This window comes from Geotrypetes seraphini, chromosome 5 (genome assembly GCF_902459505.1).
Source record: "Geotrypetes seraphini chromosome 5, aGeoSer1.1, whole genome shotgun sequence".
Taxonomy (NCBI): domain Eukaryota; kingdom Metazoa; phylum Chordata; class Amphibia; order Gymnophiona; family Dermophiidae; genus Geotrypetes; species Geotrypetes seraphini.
In genome coordinates this window covers 6,360,029-6,382,238 of record NC_047088.1, presented here as the reverse complement: position 1 = coordinate 6,382,238, position 22,210 = coordinate 6,360,029, and the positions used below count along the sequence as shown (strand labels likewise).

At 46.0% G+C, this 22,210-nt stretch overlaps 1 protein-coding gene across 2 annotated transcripts in view; it reads right to left on the bottom strand.

The window, feature by feature from the left end:
- The window catches only part of LOC117361421 (phosphatidylinositol 3,4,5-trisphosphate 5-phosphatase 2-like), a 95,129-nt gene that overhangs the window by 42,398 nt on the left and 30,521 nt on the right, over nt 1–22,210 (bottom strand). For both annotated transcript variants that reach the window (XM_033946726.1, XM_033946725.1), the window contains 6 exons: nt 11,795–11,935; nt 11,011–11,098; nt 5,910–5,996; nt 5,343–5,447; nt 3,907–4,021; nt 2,721–2,827 (listed from right to left, as the gene is read on the bottom strand). In XM_033946726.1, the coding sequence (XP_033802617.1) occupies nt 2,721–2,827; nt 3,907–4,021; nt 5,343–5,447; nt 5,910–5,996; nt 11,011–11,098; nt 11,795–11,935 (643 nt within the window). The remainder of the gene's footprint in view (nt 1–2,720; nt 2,828–3,906; nt 4,022–5,342; nt 5,448–5,909; nt 5,997–11,010; nt 11,099–11,794; nt 11,936–22,210) is intronic.

Sequence of the window (22,210 nt, the reverse complement as noted above, 5' to 3'; positions counted from 1 at the left end):
TTTTGACTGACCCAAGGCATACAACATTCTCCATCTTAGTCATGCAAATAAGCTCTTTAATATTAAAATGCCATGCAAACCGAGCCGTTCCCTTCCCCCCTCCCAACACAACCATCACACCCCCGGACAAGAACCATGGGTCCCCAACCCCCCTTCCCGATGATGACGGCCAACTCCGTGAAAGACAGTAGAAATGCCCACTCCCTCTTGACTCAGCAACCCATGGCAGGAAAAATTGGCAGTAGGGAAGCCTACTCCCTGCTGCCACCGGATGCACGCCTGAAACATCCACCCCTCCTCCCCCCCCACTGTGCCTTTGTCAGAAGTTGAGAGCAGGAGGGATTCCCAGTCCCTCTTGCTCTGAGATCCACCTGTCTAAAATGGTGGGCCTTCCCCTCTCCGGTGCATCATGTGATGCATGGGAAGTGGCCTAAGGAGTCTTGGGAGGGGACTTAGGTGTCTGAGCCAACCAGGAGATGAACAGGGAGGGGAAGGCCCGCCATTTTAGTCTGGTGGGCCTTGAAGCAGAAGGGACCACATCCCTCCTGCTCTCAACTTCTGATAAAGGTACGGGAGGAGGGACTCAGGGTGGGAGGTTCAGGGGGAGTATATGGTGGCAGGAGGGAGTAGGCATCCTTCCTGCCTTTTTGGGATGAGAGAAAAAAGGTAGGGTAGGGGATGGTTCGTGAGGGGGTGTCTGGTGTGGGGGGGTTTCGGATTGCAGGAGGGAATGGGCATTCCTCCTGCCATTTTCTCTGCCATGGGGGGATGAGTTCGCCTGCCAGGAGGGAGTGGGCATCCCTCCTGTCTTTCACGGGAGCGGACATCATCGTTGGGGGGTTCAGAGACCCATGGTTGTCGTTGGGGGGGCGGAGGTTGAGGGTGCAACTTCTGTGGTCGGGAGGGGGGGGCTTTTTTTAATGAGGGTATGTACGAAATCTTAGGACCACATATTTGTAACAGTCTACCAGCATATCTCCGATGACTTCCTACACATTGCCTGTTCAGGAAAAGACTAAAAACATATCTCTTCCCCCAGTAGACTCGACACAGACTGCCATCCCTTGAACTAATCTGACAATATTAATCTCGCTTCTCAACAGCACTTTACCACAAATGTAACCCATCTTGCTGTAAGCCACAATGATTCCCTTTTGAAAAATGTGGGATATAAGAAGTTGTGTCCATTAAAAAAACAGATGAGTGGCAGGAGGCTGCTTTGGGGCTTTCCCTGCCGGCTCTGTGCGATTCATTGACGATGGTGATTATGACCAACCTCTGCTCTAATCATTTCCATGCAAACTTGTTTGAGCATTAGTCGCTCTTTTGGAATCGGGCAATAATTGGACCGCAGTGGACCCACGCGGTCTTACCGACCCTGTTTAGTGCATCTAAGCCATTGTCGGCTGGTGGGAGGGGGCTCAGGGGATCTATTTGTTTTTCTCAAGTTATGCAGGTCCCTGCTGAATATTGGCCAGGCCAGCGCCCAGCCCACCCCCATTTAGCTCCAGTATTCAGTGATGTTGGGAGCTAATTTTGCTGATGATGGTCAGCTGAATATCAGGACACCAAGGGTTCGGTTCCTACAGTTTTGGCAGCCATTGACCCAGGGTAACTGCGGGTGCCAAATATACATAAAAGGGCACCACCCATCTGCCCCTCCCTCATTTACGCACTATGCCACTTCAGGCAGCGCTACCGCGTGAATGTACAAGTGTCGGGTAACTTTGGGCGCCAGTTATAAAAGCACCTTGTCTGTGTAGGAATTACTGAAATGGAGCTTCAGCACAGCAGGGGCAGAACTGTGATGTACGTGAAGGACGAGATTCAGCAAACGGTGCTCGAAAAATCCACACAGAGCCCCTGGGTCGAACTTTGGACCTGAGGATTTAAACCAACTGAAACCTACTCTAAATATTGGTGCATAATTTAGGCACCCTCCCTGGTGCGCCCAGGCTCCTGCCTTGCATGGAGATCTTTCTAGAAGAGCTTCAGCAAGATGCGCGCCTAAATCCAAATTGTTACCTCTGGAGAAAAGGAGGCTCAGGGGAGATATGATAGAAACCTTCAAGATCATGAGGGGCATAGAGAGGGTGGATAGGGACAGATTCTTCAGACTGAAGGGGACAACAAGTACGAGGGGGCATTCGGAGAAACTGAAGGGAGATAGGTTCAAAACAAACGCAAGGAAGTTTTTTTTCACCCAGAGGGTCGTGGACACTTGGAATGCATTACCGGAGGAAGTGATCAGGCAGAGTACGGTCCAGGGATTCAAACAGGGATTGGACGGATTCCTGAGGGATAAAGGGATCATGGGATACTGAAGGAGTTGCTGGGATGTAACACAAGTATAGAAAGTTAACCAGGTAATGAGTAAAAACCAACCAGGTCGTGCATGTGAAAGACCGGAGGGCTAGGGCTTCGATAGGAAGGCAGGACTTAAATGGGAAGCCAAGGTGGCAAGGGAGCCCCTTCTGATGATTCTGACAGGTCGTGACCTGTTTGGGCCGCCGCGGGAGCGGACTGCTGGGCAGGATGGACCTGTGGTCTGACCCGGCGGAGGCACTGCTTATGTTCTTATGTTCTTATGTTCTTAATGCCAGTTGTGCTCGTGCAATTTGACCGGCCGTTTATAGAATCTGGGGGAATATGTGTGTAGAGTAAATGCACCAAAGTGTCTGAGCCAGGGAAGGCTTGTCTCCCCTGGGTGTCTCTCTTACCCTCTCGTCCTGGAAGAGAAAGTCCCGGGTTTGGCTCCTGGGCGGTTCCTGGATATATACCACTTGCAGCTTGTTCTGCATGCTCTGGTATTTAATCAGCTGTGAAACTGAAAGAGACAATTGAGGGTTACCAGTATGGACAAAACCAAGCTCGGGAAAGATGAAAGAGACGTGAGGGGAGTCAGGAGAGAACTTCAATCCACAGTGTGGGACAGAAGGAATGAGGAGAGTTAAAGGAGAGGGGTTATAGGGAAGATGCAAAAGAGACAGATCCTGTCCTGTGTAGGAGAGGGAATATGGAGAAGAGAGACACACTCTGTCCCAGTATGAGAGGGTATGGTAACGGGGCAGAAGAGACAAACCCTTTCCACCCTCAATGCAAGTTCTATCTCTGTGGGAAAGAAGTGGGAAGTGACGGTCTTTATGCCTAGTTGGGGGGGGGGGAAGATGAGGATGGAAATGGACTCCTTTCCTCACAGCTTTATTGCATCTCTTTCCTCCCACCAGCAACTACCTGGGACCTCCAGAACCGCTCCTCAATATAGTAACAGGCCACAAAGCCACATGGGGTTGTTCCAAAATCCAAACAGTTAACAGAACTACTTGTAAAACGAGTCAAATCTGTCCCAATGCAAATATCCAAAGTGGCAGGAATACATGCATGTGAACAAGAATATGGAACAGGTTAGGCAGAAATTCAAAACACACTGTCAAGACCCCATTTTACTGTAGTGTTAGCTATGGAGACATTTTTGACTTATGGACTTTGATGACTGAAAATCCTCTTTCTCCAGCTAACCTATGTGCTTATAATCTTTATTCCAGCTCCCAGACAGGGAAACTCTTGCTCTTTTCCTTACGGCTCCAGGGAACAGCTGAGTAACCGACTGGCAGTCTCTGTTATTACTTCTTAGGGTTACCAAATGGCTGCAGAAAAAGGAGGCTGGATTGAGACTTCTGGGTTTTACTTACGTTAAAAGCAATGGATGGTCTGAAGCCAAATGGTTCTGGTGGGCTCAGGGGTAGCAATCCCCACAGCTCCTCTACCTTCCCTCTCTCGGCATTTCCTTCCTGCATCCCTCATCCCTCATCCCTCAACCTCTTTCCCATCCCTTTTTCATCTCTCCCATAACCCTCTCTACCTCCCTATCTCTGCACCTCCCATTCTCATCCTTCTCCCTCTCACTTTGGTCTAGATGAAGAGTCTCTTCTGAAGAGGTGCTGTCGCTCTTTAGGAATGTCAACGTCCCGGTCTCCAGGCTGACTCTCACCAGCATCTTCTGAGCTTTTCCTGTTGAGACCTGAAAGATGACAACACAGAAAAGGAGGAGCGGTAAATATTACACCAGACCCTGGACTAGAAACAGCCAGCAGAATATGTGACCTCACTCACGCACAGAGAACGTGGCCAGACCCTCGTCACAGACAAAAACGGAGTGGAAAGCCAATTGTAACCGGTCCCCTGATTCTTTGGGGGTGAGGCCACACTCGATAAAGTAATTGTAGCCAATTTCCCATAAGCTTGTAGGCCCCCAGTTCGCTGAGGATGAGGGTGAACCTGGGGCAGGTAACATATTAATTTTGGTGTCTGGTTAAAATGTCAGACTTTCTTCCACCACTCTCCTCCCCTGATGACTGGCTGACTAGTCATTGCACACAGTCCCTGGACAGGCACAGACAACCCATACTGGAGAAATCACCAGGGGAAACTGGTAGGGATTTCCATAAGAAAACAATGAGGCAGAGAGAGGGAGCTGCTAAGTTCCTTCCTAGCTGGCAGCTCTTTTCACCAGGCATGATGTTAGAAGTAGAAGCACACTGTAGAGTCAATGGCGCACGCTTTCCTAGTACAGAGGCAGTCTGTGAGGATAACGCTTCTGAATTTCCCAGCTGAATTCCCACATGTAAGCAGCAGCACCACAGCATGGACATTTGCATGGACACAAACTGTTATTTACATGCATGAACAGGCATGGCCTCCAATATATACTGCAATTAATTTAATTCATTTATTTGTTCAATTTTCTAAATACCATTCTCCCAGGGGAGCTCAGAATGGTTTACATGAATTTATTCAGGTACTCGAGCATTTTTCCCTGTCTGTCCTGAGAATCTATCTAATGTACCTGGGGCAATGGGGGGATTAAGTGACTTGGCCAGGGTCACAAGGAGCAGCGTGGGTTTGAACCCACAACCTCAGGGTGCTGAGGCTGTAGCTTTAACCACTGTGTTACTCTAGGACAATCCAGCCATTGTGACATCACTGATGAGGTTGGCTCTTATTGGTGGAATGAGGCATTATGACATCAGAGGCTGAAACTTTTCACACTATTTATTCAATTTTCTATATACTGTTCTCCCAGGAGAACTCAGAACAGTTTACATGAATTTATTCAGGGTATTTTTCCCTGTCTGTCCCGGTGGGCTTACATTCTATCTAATATTCCTAGGGCAAAGGGAGATGCAGTGACTTGCCCAGGGTCACAAGGTGCAGCATGGGTTTGAACCCACAACCTCGGGGTGCTGAGGCTGTAGCTTTAACCACTGCACCCAACAGTCTGGCAGTGCCTTTCCCAGTCAGGGCATGGGGCGTACCAGTACCAAACAGCAAGAGCGTCTCACCTGGAAGGTGTGAGTGAGGTTGTTCTGGGAGGCAGAAGAAGTCAGGGGGGAGCCACAGGAAGCGGCCTTGTGCTTGGAGAAACTTTCTTGGACCAGTGCTCCTGTCTGTGCAGAGGGAGAAGGAAAGATTAGGACTGTCACTCACGCCACTGCTCTTATGACTAAGAACCCGCTCTTCAGGGCTATTTAGCCAATCGGAAAAGACTCCTGAATGGCCATCCGCCCATAATCAGCAGAAGATCGCCAAGTCTCCCCCGTGATAATGAAGTTTGGGAAAAATGTAACCCCACATCGTGAGAGATTGAAATGGTGGTAAAGTTGCAACACTGATGATGCTGTGATGGCTCCCAGTGCGAGATGGTTCTGGGTCTGAGCCCATCAATACTAAATTGACACACTATAATTGACTATATAAGATTGGGGACAAAGGGAGTATTTAGAAGGAAATCCCTTTATTGTCATACAGGCTGTATTTTGAGCCAAGTGCATCTAAGATTACCCCATAAGTCATTCCTTAGTTAGCACCACCCATTATTAATGTGACGTCCCACTGACAGGGCAAAGTACCTTCTGCTCCAGTGAGCTTAGCAGACTGGCCAAAGTGGAGATCTCATGGAGAAGGGGCTCAAGGTCTGGATCACTGCTGAAAGAAACCTACAGAAAAATGCAAAGACTATCTTAAAAATGATTTTAAGAAAAGCTGGAGAAAGGAGGGAGAGGAAAATGCTGCAGGGCAGGAGGGAAGTCCCCTGGGACAGCAGCCCCCCCCCCCAACTCTCCTCTTACCCCATGCTCTATTTCTGGGGATAACACGTCTTCCCTCTGTCTTCAATTCATAGCCTTGGTGTTCATCTTTCACTCCACATATATAACAGACTGCTAAAGCCTGTCATTTCCTTCTCTGCAACATTACAAAAGCTCATCCCTTCCCATGCTCCATCGTTTGAAATTGTTGATTTTCAAACTGTTATGCAGGTTAGACTACTGTAACGCCCTCTATCTCGGAATTTCTAAAACAAGAGGGAGAGCATTACAATTGGTACGAAATGCTGCAACTAGGCTAGTATTGAGAGTAGAGAATGACACGGGGACCGTTTACTGCGGTAAACCGTGGTCACACAGTAAATCCGCAGGAATGGAGAAATTTGCAACTGGTTTACTGCAGGAATGGGGACAAGACATTTTACCGCCCCTGTTGGAGCAATGAAAAGTCTTGCTCCTGTGGTAAAAAAAATTGTGCCCGTGTCAGACTCGGCATCTCCTCCCCAGCTACTCTTGGGCCTATTTTACCTTCAGGAGCCAGCCATGGCACGATGAAGACAGAAGGAACCCAAAACCAAAGCCTGAGACCAATGTGATTTGAAGAATAAAATTCCCAGACAACAAAAGGTAGAAAAATAAAATTATTTTATATTTTGTGATTAGAATATTTCAGATTTGAAATACGTATCCTGCTAGGGCTGGTATTAGACATAACTGGGGACTGCAAAGCCCAGTCTGTGCTACTTTAGCTTCCAGCTGGCTTAGGGCTCTCTCTGACCAGGGGGCAGTTGTCCTAGTTGCTCTCCCCTAACAATATTCCTGCCATGTGTGACTGAAGTATTCTGTTAACTTGATTTTTCTATGTAGCATTCTGTAGTAATTTGGTTTGTTCAGTTTTCACAATAGTGGAGGGGATATTTGTGAAAGGGAGGGGAGACAGGGGTTTTGTTGATGCTTGCTCTGAATTTGTGTTTATAAAATGACAATTGTACAGAATAGTCTCTTTTTATACTTTAATAAAATAAGTTCAGTATAAAATCATAACTATTCAAGGCTTGTGCGGATGGGATCTGACAGTTTGAAGGGCGAGGACAGGGACTGAGCTCGCGGGGACGGAGCAGGGACGGCACATATTATACCAGTTTTGAAGCAGTTACACTGGTTGCCAGTTCTATTTCGGGTACAACATAAAGTTGATTCTGTGGCCCATCAAACCCCATGGTATTTTTGGCAAGTGATGGCGCTCTGTAAGCCTAATAGATCCTTACGATCTGAAAATCAAAGGCTATTAAATCAAATACCGCAGGGAAATTATGCAGATGACATTCTGTATTGCTGGTGTTGGATATGGATCTGGAACGCTCTGGTGGGTAAACCACTTTCAATTTAAGAAGCAGTTGAAAACTCAGTTCTGTGAAAGGGACATATAGAGGTCCAAGGGACAGACCAACAGATAATGTCCCTTTCACAGAACTGAGTTTTCAACTGCATTGCTTTATATGAGATCCTATTGAGGGGTTGTTTTTTTGGGGGGAATTTTCTTTTCTTGCACTGTTCTGTGATACTCGATTGCTTGTTTGTGGCGTCATCGGTTTTTTGTTTGTTAGTGAACTCTTGAAAAAATAAAACAGTTAAAAAAATCTCAAGAATTCAGCAACAGACATAGTTAAAGGTTCCAAATTTATTAAAAATTTGTTATACCACCTTATGATACATTTCAAGGTGGTTGTACAATAAAAGCAAAGGGAGGAGAAATAGTAGGCCAAGAAAGCTAAACTAACAAATAAATACTTGCGCCCTACATTGAGCCAAAAGATGTCCTGAACGAGAGTTTCCAGCCTCTTTACTTTACGTTTTGCAGCCTAGCATATACGGTAGATCAGACGGGAAATCCTCCAAGCTGTTGGATTTCCTCATCCATCCTATTCAGTTCTTTTCTCCTTTCCTTATTCCTCCCACCAAACACGGGTCACAGTCAGCCAACAAGTTACGAGCCAAATGATCATCTGACAGAAATAATCAACTCCATGGAAGCCACATCCTGCACCAAGGCAGCATTACAACGCCTAAAAGGAGGTTGTACCTGCAAGAAAACTCCTCCCACATGCATAGACCCTTTAACAGGATCCTGAAAAAAAAGGCAACAGATTCTTAGAAACTAAAAAATGATCTAAGAGAGAATAAGAATGGGAAAAAGGGAAAAGTCCTCTCTGCAGGTTGCAGCACTCACCATGAATCAACCAAGCCCAGTTGCTCCATTACAGACACAAAGACCCCTACTGGACTTATCCCCTCTTTTACGAAACTGCAATAGCCGTTTCTAATGCGGGGAGCCGAGCTGAATGGCCCTGACACTCATAGGAACTCAATGAGCGTCAGGAGCACTGCAGGCCATTCAGCACGGCTCCCTGCACTAGAAATGGCTATCGCAGTTTCGTAAAAGGAGGCCTTAGTCTGCCACCTGCAACTTGCTGACTTCCCATCTAAAGCATTATCCTATATCTGATTAAAATCCTCCCCCTCCATTACAATATAGGCAGACCCAATCCCCATAATCTGTGTTGATAATGTTTAAAAAAAAGTCTTCGGAGCATCGACATTAACAAATGCAACGGCTTCTCCCCGAATCTTACCCAGTGCCCCTCCCTCTCAAAAGCATGAGCCTTCACACCACTGTCTCCTAAAAATGATCCAAAATACAACACGTGGGTGACACATTAAGTATAATCTCCATTATCCAAACACCACATTTTTCAAGTGTAAAAAGATCACAAGCAGTGTCATAGCCCGAATGCTACGTCTTTTTCTCTTACGTGGTCAGTAACGATCCAAAACTTATCTCAAAAAAATGCTCAAATTCTCCAGACCCCTAACATGTTTCCAGCGAATAGGCACAGTCAGCATCTAGGTTTTCTATATTAAAAAATCGTTTCTTCTTTTTTAGAGACAGAGAATTAGTCAGCCCCTTCACATTCAGGCCAACCCACTTCATACTACAAAATGTTCCCAACTAATCCACAGGACAACTCCTATACTGGACTCCCAACCTACAGTCCTATTAACGTTATGCCCTGTCCCTCCCCCAAACACCCTAAAACATGAAGCCTCCCCCCATACGCCTCCCTTTCACGAGCAATCATAGTGCAAGCCTACCTACCGTGCACTAGAATGGGAGCTTTTTCTTGGGCTAGTCCATTGTATATTAGAAAGCAAAAAGATGATTGTTTTTAAGAGGCTTTTGAAGAGACATCTTTTTTGTGAAATGAAGCGTGGGTGTTGAGCATTTTCATTGGATAAATTGATGAAATTTATATGTGTGTCTTATGGATGTTTGGAATGCTTATTGTGAATGTGGTTTTGTAACCCACCTTGTTACAGGGGGGATATAACCACTAGTAAACTGACCAAAATAGCCTCCCAAACTAGAAGCAACAGATTCTGACCCCTATAACAAGTGTCCTCAAAGCAAACTAAATCCTGAACAGCCATCCATCTCAGGAATTCCTCACTGCTTAATGTTCCAAGCACAGGTAACCTCAATTCCACAAACGCTCTCCCCAGTCCAAACATTCCAAGAATTCTAAACTGACATTCACCCAAACTCCTTACTCCTAAGCATTTACACACATAAAAGACCAGTGGTCTCAAAAACTAAAGAATCAAACAATTCTTCCCACATCTAGTGAGTGTCCCTTCCCAACTCTTCCAACACTTGATTAGGGCTCCATTTAACTCTTCCAATGCCTAGTGCATGTCCTGTCCAACTCTTCAAATGTCTGGTGACTGCCCATCCAACTCTTCCAATGTCTACTAAGTGCCCTGTCCAATTCTTCCACTTCCTAGTGAATGCTCTGTCCAGCTCTTCCATTCTCTACTGAGTGGCCCATCCAACATTTCCAATGTCTGATGAAGTAATTCTTTCCCTTATTCCCAGTTCTTCCAATCCATTTTGAGTGATCCATCCAACTTTTCCAATGCCTATTGAGTGACCCAACTAACTCTTCCAATATCTGGTGAGTGGCCCAACTCAATATTTGGTGAGGTCCCTGTCCAAGTCTTCCAATCTCTAGTGAGTGTATTGTCCAACTCTTCCACTGCCTAATTCCAAGTTTCCAAATTTCCAAGTTTATTAATATTTGATTGATCGCTTATTACAAACTAAGCGATGAACAATTTATTTAAAATAAATAGGATTTTAGAAGTATTACAGTAAGCTGGGTTCCAATACAAACAGACAAAACAGACTGACATGATACATCTGGGAGGAAAGAAGACGGGAGGGAATAGTTACAATATTTCAAGTCCAACTACATCTTCTGATACCTAGTGAGTGCCCTGTCTAACACTTCCAATGTCTGTTGAGTTACCTGTTGAACTATTCTATTGTCTGCTGAATGCCCTGTCCAACTCTTCCAATGCCTGGTGAACGCCCTGTTCAGCTCTTCCAATGCTTGATGAGAGCCTTGCCCAACTACTAGGGAACAAAAGCAATTTTGCTGGGGAAGAGCTGAACAAAGTACTCACAGAGACTAGAAAATACATAGGGCTTTGAGCCAGGGGTGCACAGACACAGTTTAAGTAGGATAGAGAACAGGGGTTGCGAATGTGCTGTGCTCATAATGCCGTGATGTTGCTTTATGGAACATGAAAATCAGGGTCTTTGCAGCTGAAGCATTTGGTCTTTTCACAGTGCTGTAAAGTTAGTGTCCAACATCCTCCTCCTCACCCCCATGACGGTTCCTATAGGTCAGGACATCAGTCCTGGTAAAGGAAGTATCCTGAGAAAGTGGAATATTTCCAACTGAGCCAAACACATCCAAGACTGTTTGGTCTATTCACTAAATATCCATACTTGATGAAAATAGATCAATGAGTGATTCCCCAACTCCTGAGCAAATGAACTTGCCTGTTTTCCAATATCACTCACAGCTGATCTTGAGTGATCAAACACTTTGGCCAGAGTCTCCAGGCTGGATAGTGTGACATCAATCTCACTGCAAGAGGAAAATAGAGTCAGAGTGGAACCAGTCCTGACGATCCGAAAACTGCCTGCAGCCCCTGCCTCATAGGACCCCCTACATTGCACCCACATACCACTTACACAAAGCTGGCCAACTACTGGCTAAGTTTGCACAATTTGGCCACTTAAGTATGAATATTCAACGCTAACCTACTAAGTTTAGCAGTCAACTAGACCACAGAGATGGCAGACCTATCTTTGGCAGAAATTGTCCAGTATCCAGAATATCTGGGTTCAACACTGACCGTGGAACTTAGGCAACCTGTGATCTGAATATTGGCTCCAAAGCATTCATGTGATCAGCTGCAACACTGACTGCATAAATGCTTTTGAATATTTGGATACTATTCCTCATCATGAAACCCTTTTTCTGGAAAGTTCTAAATTCAATAAACACATTATTAGTCTCTGTATTGAAATTGTGCCACATCTTTCTCAGTGCCAGAACCCTCTGCATCCTCTCTTTATTTAACACCTCCCAATCCTCTCATGCCTGTATACCCCTCTGCAACTTCCTCCCCCTTAACCTGCTCCACCTGTACCTCCTTCCAGTGCACAGACTCCTCCATAACCTCTCCCCTGTCTTCCCTTCCCCAGGTTTCCTCCACAGCATCCTGGTGCCTAAACTTATCTGCACCTTCCTCTCACTTCAAGTTTCCTGGTTACAGACCTGTGTAGTCCACTGCAGATGGTCAACAGAAGTTTCCTCAGCTGCCCCAGCCTCTGGTTCCCCTTTCTGGGGTCCTCCAGGTCCAGCTGAAGCTGTTTCCTCCCATCTTCAGTCAGCAGAGCCATGACTTCCAGGGTAGGGCTGCAATCCATGAGACATACTGAGAGATTGCCAACGAGAACAAGTCAAAAAGACCAGAGACAGAGAGTGAGGTACGTTAGATAGATTGTGAGCCCACCGGGACAGACAGGGAAAATGCTGGAGTACATGACTGTAAAACCGCTTAGATAACCTTGATAGGCGGTATATAAAATCCTAATAAACTTGTAAAAAAGAGAGAAAGAGAGAGAGAGGAAGCAAGGGGCAGGGAAAAAACAGGTGAAACAAAGGACTGCATCAGGGGGATTGTGAGGCAATAAAATCTTTAATATACTCTTTCCTCAGCAATGCAATTCAAGATGGATACAGCCAATGAGAAGATAAAGGTAAACTTTATTCACTTATCTTGCTCCAGGTTCTCAAAACAGATGCCCAACTTGGCCGTGTTTTGCCTAGGGGCATAATAAAATACTGCAAATCCACATGCATACAAAAATCTGTTAGTACAATCATAAAATCATGATCAGATGTCCTAAGGCTACAAGAGTTAGAGCTAAAGGATACTCAAGTATAGCAAAACTGTGGATATCAGGTGGAAAGAATACACCAAGTGTTATATCATAAAGATCAAATGGATCAACAGATATTTCAACCTGCACCTTACAATCAGGAAATATGGTGATGAAAAGAGAAACTGAAGCAGAATTGAAAGCTTTACAAAAGAACAAAGCACCAGGCATAGATGGCATTCCCATTGAAGTATTACAGCAATCAGGTTCAGCTGTTACAATACTTACAAGGCTCTGCCAGGAAATTGGAAAGACAACATCATGGCTGATGACTGGTAAAGATCTGTATTCATACCAATACAGAAGAAAAGGGGGAGGAGGGGGCAGACTGTCCTGTGTGCTGTCTTGGTGGGGGCACCGGCACCTCTCCCCCCCATGCCACACTCGTGCCTTCCCTTCCCCACCCCCTGTACCTCTTTAAATCTTCACCAGCATGAGCAATTACTCTAGCCTGTTGCTTGCACTGGCCTGGCTCCCTCTGAAATCACTTCAGGGTTGCGGGGCCAGGAAGTGACATCAGAGGGAAAGCCAGCACGAGCAGCAGGCCAGAGAAGCTGCTCACACTGGCGAAGATTTGATGAGGTAAGAGGTGGGAAGGGAGGGCGCGAGTGTGGTGTGGGGCATGAAAGGAGTGGGGGTTGCGGTGAGGGCATAGAGAGAGTTTGGTGTGGAAGGAGTGGGGGGGGGGCACAGAGGAGGATGCAGGGGGGAACCCCCCTGGGTACCTCCTACCCTCGCTACACCACTGATCCAACTGATTGTAGAAATGATTGCGCAGTGACACCAACAAGATTCTACTTGAGATCATTCAGTGGAAATTACAACCATACCTAGAAGTACAAGCAGAAAAGGATGAAAAATGAGAGATATCATCCTAGATGTGAGATGGAAAAGAGAAAAGTTACCTACATTTTCATGAAAAATTCTGGATCACGTTAAAAGAAAAATGGATAGAGCAGAACACTTGATAGTTCAAGCAGAAGATTAACATTGATCAAGAATCAACAGGAGGAACAGACAGTGATGTAGGAAAGGGAAGTCATGTCTGACAAATTTACTTCAATTCTTTGAGAAGGTGAGCAAACAATTGCATAGTGGAGATCCAGTGGACATAGTTTACTTGGACTTCCAGAAAGCGTTTGACAAGGTTCTGCATGCAAGGCTTATGAGAAAACTACTGAGCCATGGAATAGGAGGAGAAGTGCACAGATGGATTGGCAAATGGCTAGAGAACAGAAGGCAGAGGATTAGCATAAATGGGCAATTCTCGGACTGGGAGAGAGTGACTAGCGGCGTGCCCCAGGGTTCGGTTCTTGGGCCTATTTTGTTTAATATTTTTATAAATGACCTTGAAGAGGAAACAACATGCAATATAACAAAGTTTGCAGATGATACAAAACTATGTCTGGTGGTTGGCTCTCTAGGGGACTGCAAGGATCTCCAGAAGGATCTAAACCAGCTGGAAACTTGGGCGAAAAAGTGGCAAATGAATTTTAACATAGACAAATGCAAGGTGATGCATCTAGGAAAGAAAAACAAAGAACATGAGTATAAGATGTTGGGGGTGACATTAGTCGAATGCGAACAAGAAAGGGATTTGGGGGTACTGATAGACAGAACCCTAAAGCCTTCGGCTCAATGTGCGGCGGCGGCGAAGAAAGCAAACAGGATGTTGGGCATAATTAAGAAGGGGATCACAAGTAGATCGGAAGAGGTCATAATGCCACTTTACAGAGCAATGGTCAGACCTCACTTGGAATACTGTGTCCAACACTGGTCTCCATACCTTAAGAAGGATATAACTCTGCTGAAGAGGGTGCAGAGGCGAGCCACAAAACTAGTCAAAGGTATGGAAAATTTGAGCTACAAAGAACGCCTCAGAAAACTGGGACTATTCACCCTCGAGAAGAGAAGATTGCGAGGGGATTTGATAGAGACTTTTAAAATATTAAAAGGATTTGATAAAATAGACCAGGAAACAGCATTACTAACATTTTTGGAGGTAACACGGACATGGGTCATAGCCTGAAACTGAGTGGCAGCAGGTTTAGGACAAATGTTAGGAAGTTCTGTTTCACACAGCGAGTGGTTGGCGCTTGGAATGCTCTCCCGGAGGAGGTTGTGACGGAGACTACTGTTCCGAGTTTCAAGCGCAAGTTGGATGCACACCTTCTTGCAAATCATATTGAGGAATACGGGAAATCCGGGTCTCCAAAAAGGAGAACCTAAATGGGCCACCGCTTGCGTGGATCGCCGGACAAGATGGACCTCGGTCTGATCTGGTGAAGGCATTTCTTATGTTCTAAGAGGGGGAGAGGAGCACAGTCCACCCCAAGCACCATCTTGGTGAGGTCTCTGTTCCCCCACTCCTACACACTCCTCCCTCTCATTGCACCTGTAGCTCTTCGCAGGCACAAGCAGAAACTCCAACCTGCAGCTCACACTAGAGTTGGTTCTTCCTCCGATGTCACTTCTGGGTCCTGTGACTAGGAAGTGACATCAAAGGGAGAGCTGATGCTGACCCAGGCAGCCTGCTGGTGATCCTGCTCATGCCGGGAAAGTTAAAGAGATCTGGGGAAGGGGTGGAGAAGAGGGCAAGGGAGGGGTGTCTCTGACCCGAGCTATGCCTAAGGCTACGTACTTTCCCCATATCTTTCCATTTTTATGCAGAACAAATCCTCAGCTAAACAGAGCTGTATGAAGAAAGCCAAGGTGTGAAAACTGGTGAAAGAATTACTGGCTGAAAGTAAAGATGATCTGAAACATCAGCTTATCAAGATCAACGAAGATAGTCTCAAAATGGGTCTGCACCTTAACGTGAAGAAGCAAAGACCCTGACAACTGGTGAAATCAACAGTAAAATACTTCTACATCTTTGGTGGAGAAGTCATCAAGATAGTAAACAACTTCAACTTGCTGGGATCTATAATCAATAATGAAAGAGCAAGCAGAAGAGCTATGAAGGACCTAGAAAAGATCTTCAGCTCTATCTTTGCATATAAAGATCTGACTTGTTCAAGCCATGGTATTTTCAATAGTCATATGGATGTGAAAGTTGGTCAGTGCTTTCAAATTATGGTGCTTGCAAAAATACTGCTTCTACTGTGGACTTCAGAAGGAAGAAATCAATCAGCACTGGAGAAGACCAAGCTAAGCTTTCCTTGGAAACTCCAAAGAAAAGACTTCAAAGTTCATATTTCAGACACATCAGAAAGCAAACCCAACATAAGAAGATAAGCAACAACGATACTATCAAGTTGGAAGATCTCTCCACAGGTCTTTCTAACCTAGTGGGAACATTAAAACCCAATTCTGAATCTGTTGATGAGGCTGCCAAGTACTGGCACTCTAAGGTAAAAACCCTATACAAAGGGCTAGCCCCAGTAAAAGAGACCAAATACTATCCCCGCAAATATTCCTCCCTCTGGTTTACTGATAATTTAAGAGCTAAAAAAAATAGAACTAAGGAAAGCGGAGAGGAAATGGTACAAATTCAGGCTTAACAGTGACAGGTCCAAATGGAAGGAACTGCATGGAGAATATAAAAAAGCCGCCCTGGAGGCCAAAAACATATACTACTCCAAACAACTATTAAAGACCCCCAATAGATCAAAAAACCTTTTTCAACTAACAAAAAAAATACTCACAACATCGCAAGGAGACAACCAATGCCTTAACACGAAACTCAACAGCGAAATGCTCTCAGTACTTTGCTGACAAAGTAGACACAATACGATCGCACCTCAACTCTACCACACTACAGCCATCACTCCCCCATGACTGAAGACAAGATAATTAAAGTACAACTGAAAACCTAATTCACTTTGAAACCGTCTCCCATGATGACATCGCCAAGGTACTAGATGCTATACGCCTTTCTGTCTCCAACCTGGACCCATGTCCGCCACACCTCCTGGTGGCTGTGAAAGATGCCTTTGTAGACTCCATTCTTCCTCTCATCAACACCTCTCTGAAAACAGGTGTAGTGCCCGCAAACTGAAAGTCAGCGGTCATCAGACTGATCTTGAGAAAACCCATGCTCGACTTTAACGTACCCATCAACTTTAGACCTGTCTCTAACCTACCCTTCGTCTCCAAGACCTAGAAAAAACTGTTGAACTAATTACACTCCTTCATCAATGAACAAAGAGCCCTATTCCCCTTCCAATTGGGATTCAGGAAATTCCATAGTACTGAAACCGTCTTTCTCGACATCATCAACGACTGCTGGAAACTCATGCAAAAGGGTAATGATGTCCTTCTAGTGCTGCTGGATCTCAGCACGGCATTTGACAGTATTGACCATCCTCTCCTTATTGCGTGGCTCTCTGAAATCAAAATCCAAGACACTATGTTACAATGGTTTGCCTCCTTTCTGAATAATAGATCTCAAAGCGTACTGCTCAATGATGCGCTATTGAAACCTAAACTGATCAAATACGGTGTTCCGTAGGGAGCTCTGCTATCCCCCCTATTATTCAATCTCTACATTAGGCCAGTCCTAGACATAGCCCACAAATATCAAATACAGATTCACTCCTTTGTAGATGACATCCAACTATACCTACCACTAAGAGAAAACCACAATGCCCAGATCGCAAAACTCCTAAAATGCCTCTCAGAAATCAAAAACTGGATGACCGCCAACAAATTGCAAGTAAATACATCCAAAATGGAATTCCTTTGGATACACAAAGAACATTGTAACTACACCCATCCCGCACTATGCTGGGACTCGACTACCTTAACTGCAAAGGACCAAGCATGCAGCCTAGGAATACTCCTTGACTCTAACCTGTCACTTTCCAACCATATCTCTCAGGTGGTATCTTCCCCATTTTACTACATATGTCAACTCCGAAAAAAAGGAACTGCTTCTCTGAATCTGACTTCACCCAACTACTCTATATCTTAGTCACTTCCCGCATGGAATACTGCAACTCCCTATTCAATGGTCTCATGGCAAATAACATACAATGTCTCCAGCGTGTACAAAATGCGGCAATCAGACTTCTAAAAAACCTTTGTGCCCATGACCTTGCCTCCCAGGCTCCATCGTCGGTTCACTGGCTACCTGTGGCCAAATGTTGTCTTTAAGGCTTAATACTAGCATACAAATCTTTGCACGACATGGCGCCAGACTACATGATGGCAAAGCTTCCTCCATACGTGCCGACAGGTCCTTCCGCTTCCAAGATGAAATACACCTCAAAACGCCTCCTGGTCGTGCCCTTCAACTGCAAACCACCAAATGATGTTCTTACTTCCACTTCATATAGAACCACTGGAATCAACTGCCCCCACAGATCAGATCCCTTGAAAGACCCCTCAGCATTAGGAAAGCAATAAACACCCAACTCCCCTGCCCATGGCCGATGGGACGAAGAAATGTATGTATCATGTTAGAAAAAAGCTGGTATTGAAACATCTTCTACTGTAAGTATGGCAAATTAACCTGTAACTATACATTATGAGGTACATAATAAAAAAAAGTCTAAAAACCCGCCTAAATCGGCACGTGGACGATCAAAAAACCCACCTAAATCAGCACTAGGTCGTCCAAGTACCAATAATTGAACAGGGTTTTAGACATATCTAAAACCAGCTTAAGCTTTTATACTGCCTCTGTGCGCCCAGAGCGAAAAGAGGCGTTTTTGGAGGAGAGGGTAGGGCGGGAGGTGGGTGGGATGTGGGCCGACCTACACTTAGTCGTCCAGCAGCCATAATCAAAAGATTGACATGTTTCTTGGACGGAACTTATATGTTTTGACTTAGACTAAGTCAAAACAAGTATAAGTTCCAGATTGGGCTGCTGAGCTGACTGTGACTTCCGCAATCAGTTCAGCAGTCCAGGCAACTCCCCCCTCCCCCCCCAACAATGATCCCTCCTGTCACAATCCCCCAAATCCTCCTGCAAGCATCGGTGGCAGGGTTGCCCAAAACGTCGATCGCGATCTACCAGTAGATCGCAAAGGCTACGCGAGTTGATCGCAGAGCCTGGGCTCTCTCCCTGCTCCCTGCTGAAACCACCGCAAGGAAGAGCCAGGCGCCTGCTGCGATTGCACACCGCCAGCCTACAAGCCTTCCCCCCGATGTCAATTCTGGCGTCAGAGAGGAAATTCCGGACCAGCCAAGCAGTGATTGGCTGGCCCAGAACTTCCTCTCTGATGTCAGAATTGATGTCAGGGGAAGGCTTGTGGGCCAGCTGTTGTGTAGTCGCTACATGCCCTGGCCCTGCAGTGAGAGCCACTGCCAGAACTGCCTGAGCTGAAGAAATGGAAACCCACTGTGCAGGAGTGATGGATTCTACAGGTAAAATCTCTCTGAAAACATCTCACCTTCTTTTCACATGTTCTGGTAGAAACATTATTAAAGAATATGAAAGGGAAAAAAAACATGCCTGAGGCTGTGGGATAGATTGTGTCTGTGTGGTTTCAGTGGTAAATAGCACTGGGCTATGTGAGCTCATTCCTGCCCTGATTGAGTTTTCTTTGTGTCAAGGTTGGGTGCAAACAACTGATCCAAGAAGAGAGAGAGAGAGAGAGAGAGAACAGGTAGTAGCTGGGAAGGGAGACGAGGAGTGTCCAGGCTGAAATATGCCATGTGCACTAAAAGCCACTCCCACATATGAACACCCAGCGGGAGAACCTTCCAACATGCGAGATCCCCCCAGATCTTGCTGTACATAACCTAATTAACCTGCATCATACTTTTCACAGTGGCCCTGGCCCTGTTGCTGCATCATCGTCGGCAGCGGTGGCTGAGTTAGGGTTGGGGTTAGGGGGGGAGGCAGGGAGAGGGAAAGAAAGAAAGAAAAAGTTGGGAGAGTGTGTCGGGGGCAGGCAGGGAGAGAAAGAAAGAAAGAAAAAGTTGGGGGAGTATGACTGGGGCAGGCAGGAAGGGAGAGACAAAGAAAGAAAAAGTTGGGGGAGTGTATCTGGGGCAGGTAGGCAGGGAGAGAGAGAGAGAAAGAAAGAAAGAAAGAAAGAAAAAGTTGGGGGAGTGTGTCAAGGGGCAGGCAGGGAGAGAGAGAAAGAAAGAAAGAAAAAGTTGGGGGAGTGTGTCTGGGGCAGGCAGGCAGGCAGGGAAAGAAAGAAAAAGTTGGAGGAGTGTATCTGGGGCAGACAGGCAGGGAGAGTGAAAGAAAGAAAAAGTTAGGGGGTGTCTGCGGCAGAGAGAAAGAAAGAAAGAAAAAGTTGGGGGAGTGTGTCTGGGGCAGGCAGGCAGGGAGAGAGAAAGAAAGAAAAAGTTGGGGGAGTGTGTCAGGGGCAGGCAGGGAGAGAGAGAGAGAAAGAAAGAAAGAAAAAGTTGGGGGAGAGTGTCAGGGGGCAGGGAGAGAGAGAGAGAGAAAGAAAGAAAAAGTTGGGGGGCTGTGTCTGGAGCAGGCAGGCAGGGAGAGAGAAAGAAAGAAAAAGTTGGGGAAGTGTGTCAGTGGCCAGGCAGGGAGAGAGAGAGAGAGAGAGAGAGAAAGAAAGAAAAAGTTGGGGGAGTGTGTCAGTGGCCAGGCAGGGAGAGAGAGAGAGAGAGAGAAAGAAAGAAAAAGTTGGGGGAGTGTGTCAGTGGCCAGGCAGGGGGAGAGAGAGAGAGAAAGAAAGAAAAAGTTGGGGGAGTGTGTCTGGGGCAGGCAGGGAGAAAAAGAGAGAGAAAGAAAGAAAAAGTTGGGGGAATGTGTCAATGGACAGGCGGGGAGAGAGAGAGAAAGAAAGAAAAAGTTGGGGGACTGTGTCTGGGGCAGGTAGGGAGAGAGAGAGAGAGAGAGAGAAAGAAAGAAAGAAAAAGTTATGGGAGTGTGTGAGTGGCCAGGCAGGGAGAGAGAGAGAGAGAAAGAAAGAAAAAGTTGGGGGAGTGTGTCAGGGGGCATGCAGGGAGAGAGTGAGAGAGAAAAAGAAAGAAAAAGTTGGGGGAGTGTATCAGGGGGCAGGCAGGGAGAAAGAGAGAGAGAGAGAGAAAGAAAGAAAAAGTTGGGGGACTGTGTCTGGGGCAGGCAGGGAGAGAGAAAGAAAGAAAAAGTTAGGGGAGTGTGTCAGTGGCCAGGCAGGGGGAGAGAGAGAGAAAGAAAGAAAAAGTTGGGAGAGTGTGGTAGGGGGCAGGCAGGGAGAGAGGAAGAAAAAATTTGGACTCATGGAGGGACAGAGAGAGATGTTGGTTGGGGAATGGAATGAGGTCTGGAGGAGAGGAAGCATGAAGAAAGAAAGAAATATTTGATGCACAGTCAGAAGGAAGTACAACCAGAGACTCATGAAATCACCAGACAGCAAATGTAGGAAAAATGATTTTATTTTCAATTTACCCCCTCTTTTACTAAGGTGTGCTAACCGATTAGCGTGAGCTAAATGCTAACTTGTCCATAGACTAACTTGCATGAATTAGCATTTAGCGCGCGCTGATCGGTTAGCGCTTTAGTAAAAGAGGGCCTTAGTGATCAAAATGTGTCCATTTTGAGAATTTATATTTGCTGTCTATATTTTGCACTATGGCCCCCTTTTACTAAACTGCAATAGTGGTTTTAAGCGCAAGGAGCCTACGAGCGTCGAGAGCAGCGCTGGGCATTCAGCGCAGCTCCCTGCGCTAAAAACCGCTATAGCAGTTTAGTAAAAAGGGAGGGGGTATATTTGTCTATTTTTGTATAGTTGTTCCTGAGGTGACATTGCATAAAGTCATCTGCCTTGACCTCTTTGGAAAAACCCCCGGAATATAAATGATAATTCACATTTTCTCTGCGTACAGTGTGCTTTGTGTTTTTAAAATTTTATTGTTGGTAGTTCATTTTGACTTGGTCATTTTAAAAGTAGCTCGCAAGCCCAAAAAGTGTTGGCACCCTTGCAATAGACTGATACAATACCAGCAGCTATGGATGCCCCTCTGTGAACAATTGGGCACCTGACAGCTTAGGACTACCTCCCTAGGGGAGGATAGTACGCCTTAGGAAACCGGACGGGAACTATGTAGAATCGGACTCCGAGAAGGCTAAACTGTTAAATGAATACTTTTGCTCAGTTTTCACCCGTGAGGCGCAGGGATCCGGCCCTCAGCTACCAACAGGGGATAGCTCGATAGACCCGTTTTGCAGCTTCGAGTTTACGCCCAGTAGTGTCTACAGTGAACTATCCAAACTCAAGGTTCACAAAGCTATGGGGCCAGACAACATACACCCCAGAGTACTCAGGGAGTTAAGAGACACCTTGGCGAAACCACTATCAACACTCTTCAATCTCTCCCTTAGTAAAGGAAAAGTCCCGCTAGACTGGAAAACGGCTAATGTCATTCCACTCCACAAAAAAGGAAGCAGGACGGAAGCTACGAACTACAGACCAGTGAGTCTCACATCAATAGTAAGCAAACTAATGGAAACTCTAATCAAACACCAATTGGATACGGTCCTTAACGAGGGGAATCTGCGAGATCCCCGTCAACATGGGTTTACAAAGGGGAGGTCCTGTCAATCCAACCTGATCAGCTTCTTTGACTGGGTGACGAGGAAGCTGGATATTGGGGAGTCCCTGGACGTCGTGTACTTAGATTTCAGCAAAGCATTCGATAGCGTACCACACCGCAGGTTGTTGAGCAAGATGAGCTCTATAGGTTTGGGAGATACCTTGACTACATGGGTGGGGGACTGGCTAGGAGATAGACTTCAGAGGGTGGTGGTGAATGGCTCCCCCTCCGAAACGACAGAGGTGATAAGTGGAGTGCCGCAGGGCTCGGTCTTGGGCCCAATCTTGTTCAACATCTTCATAAGGGACTTGGC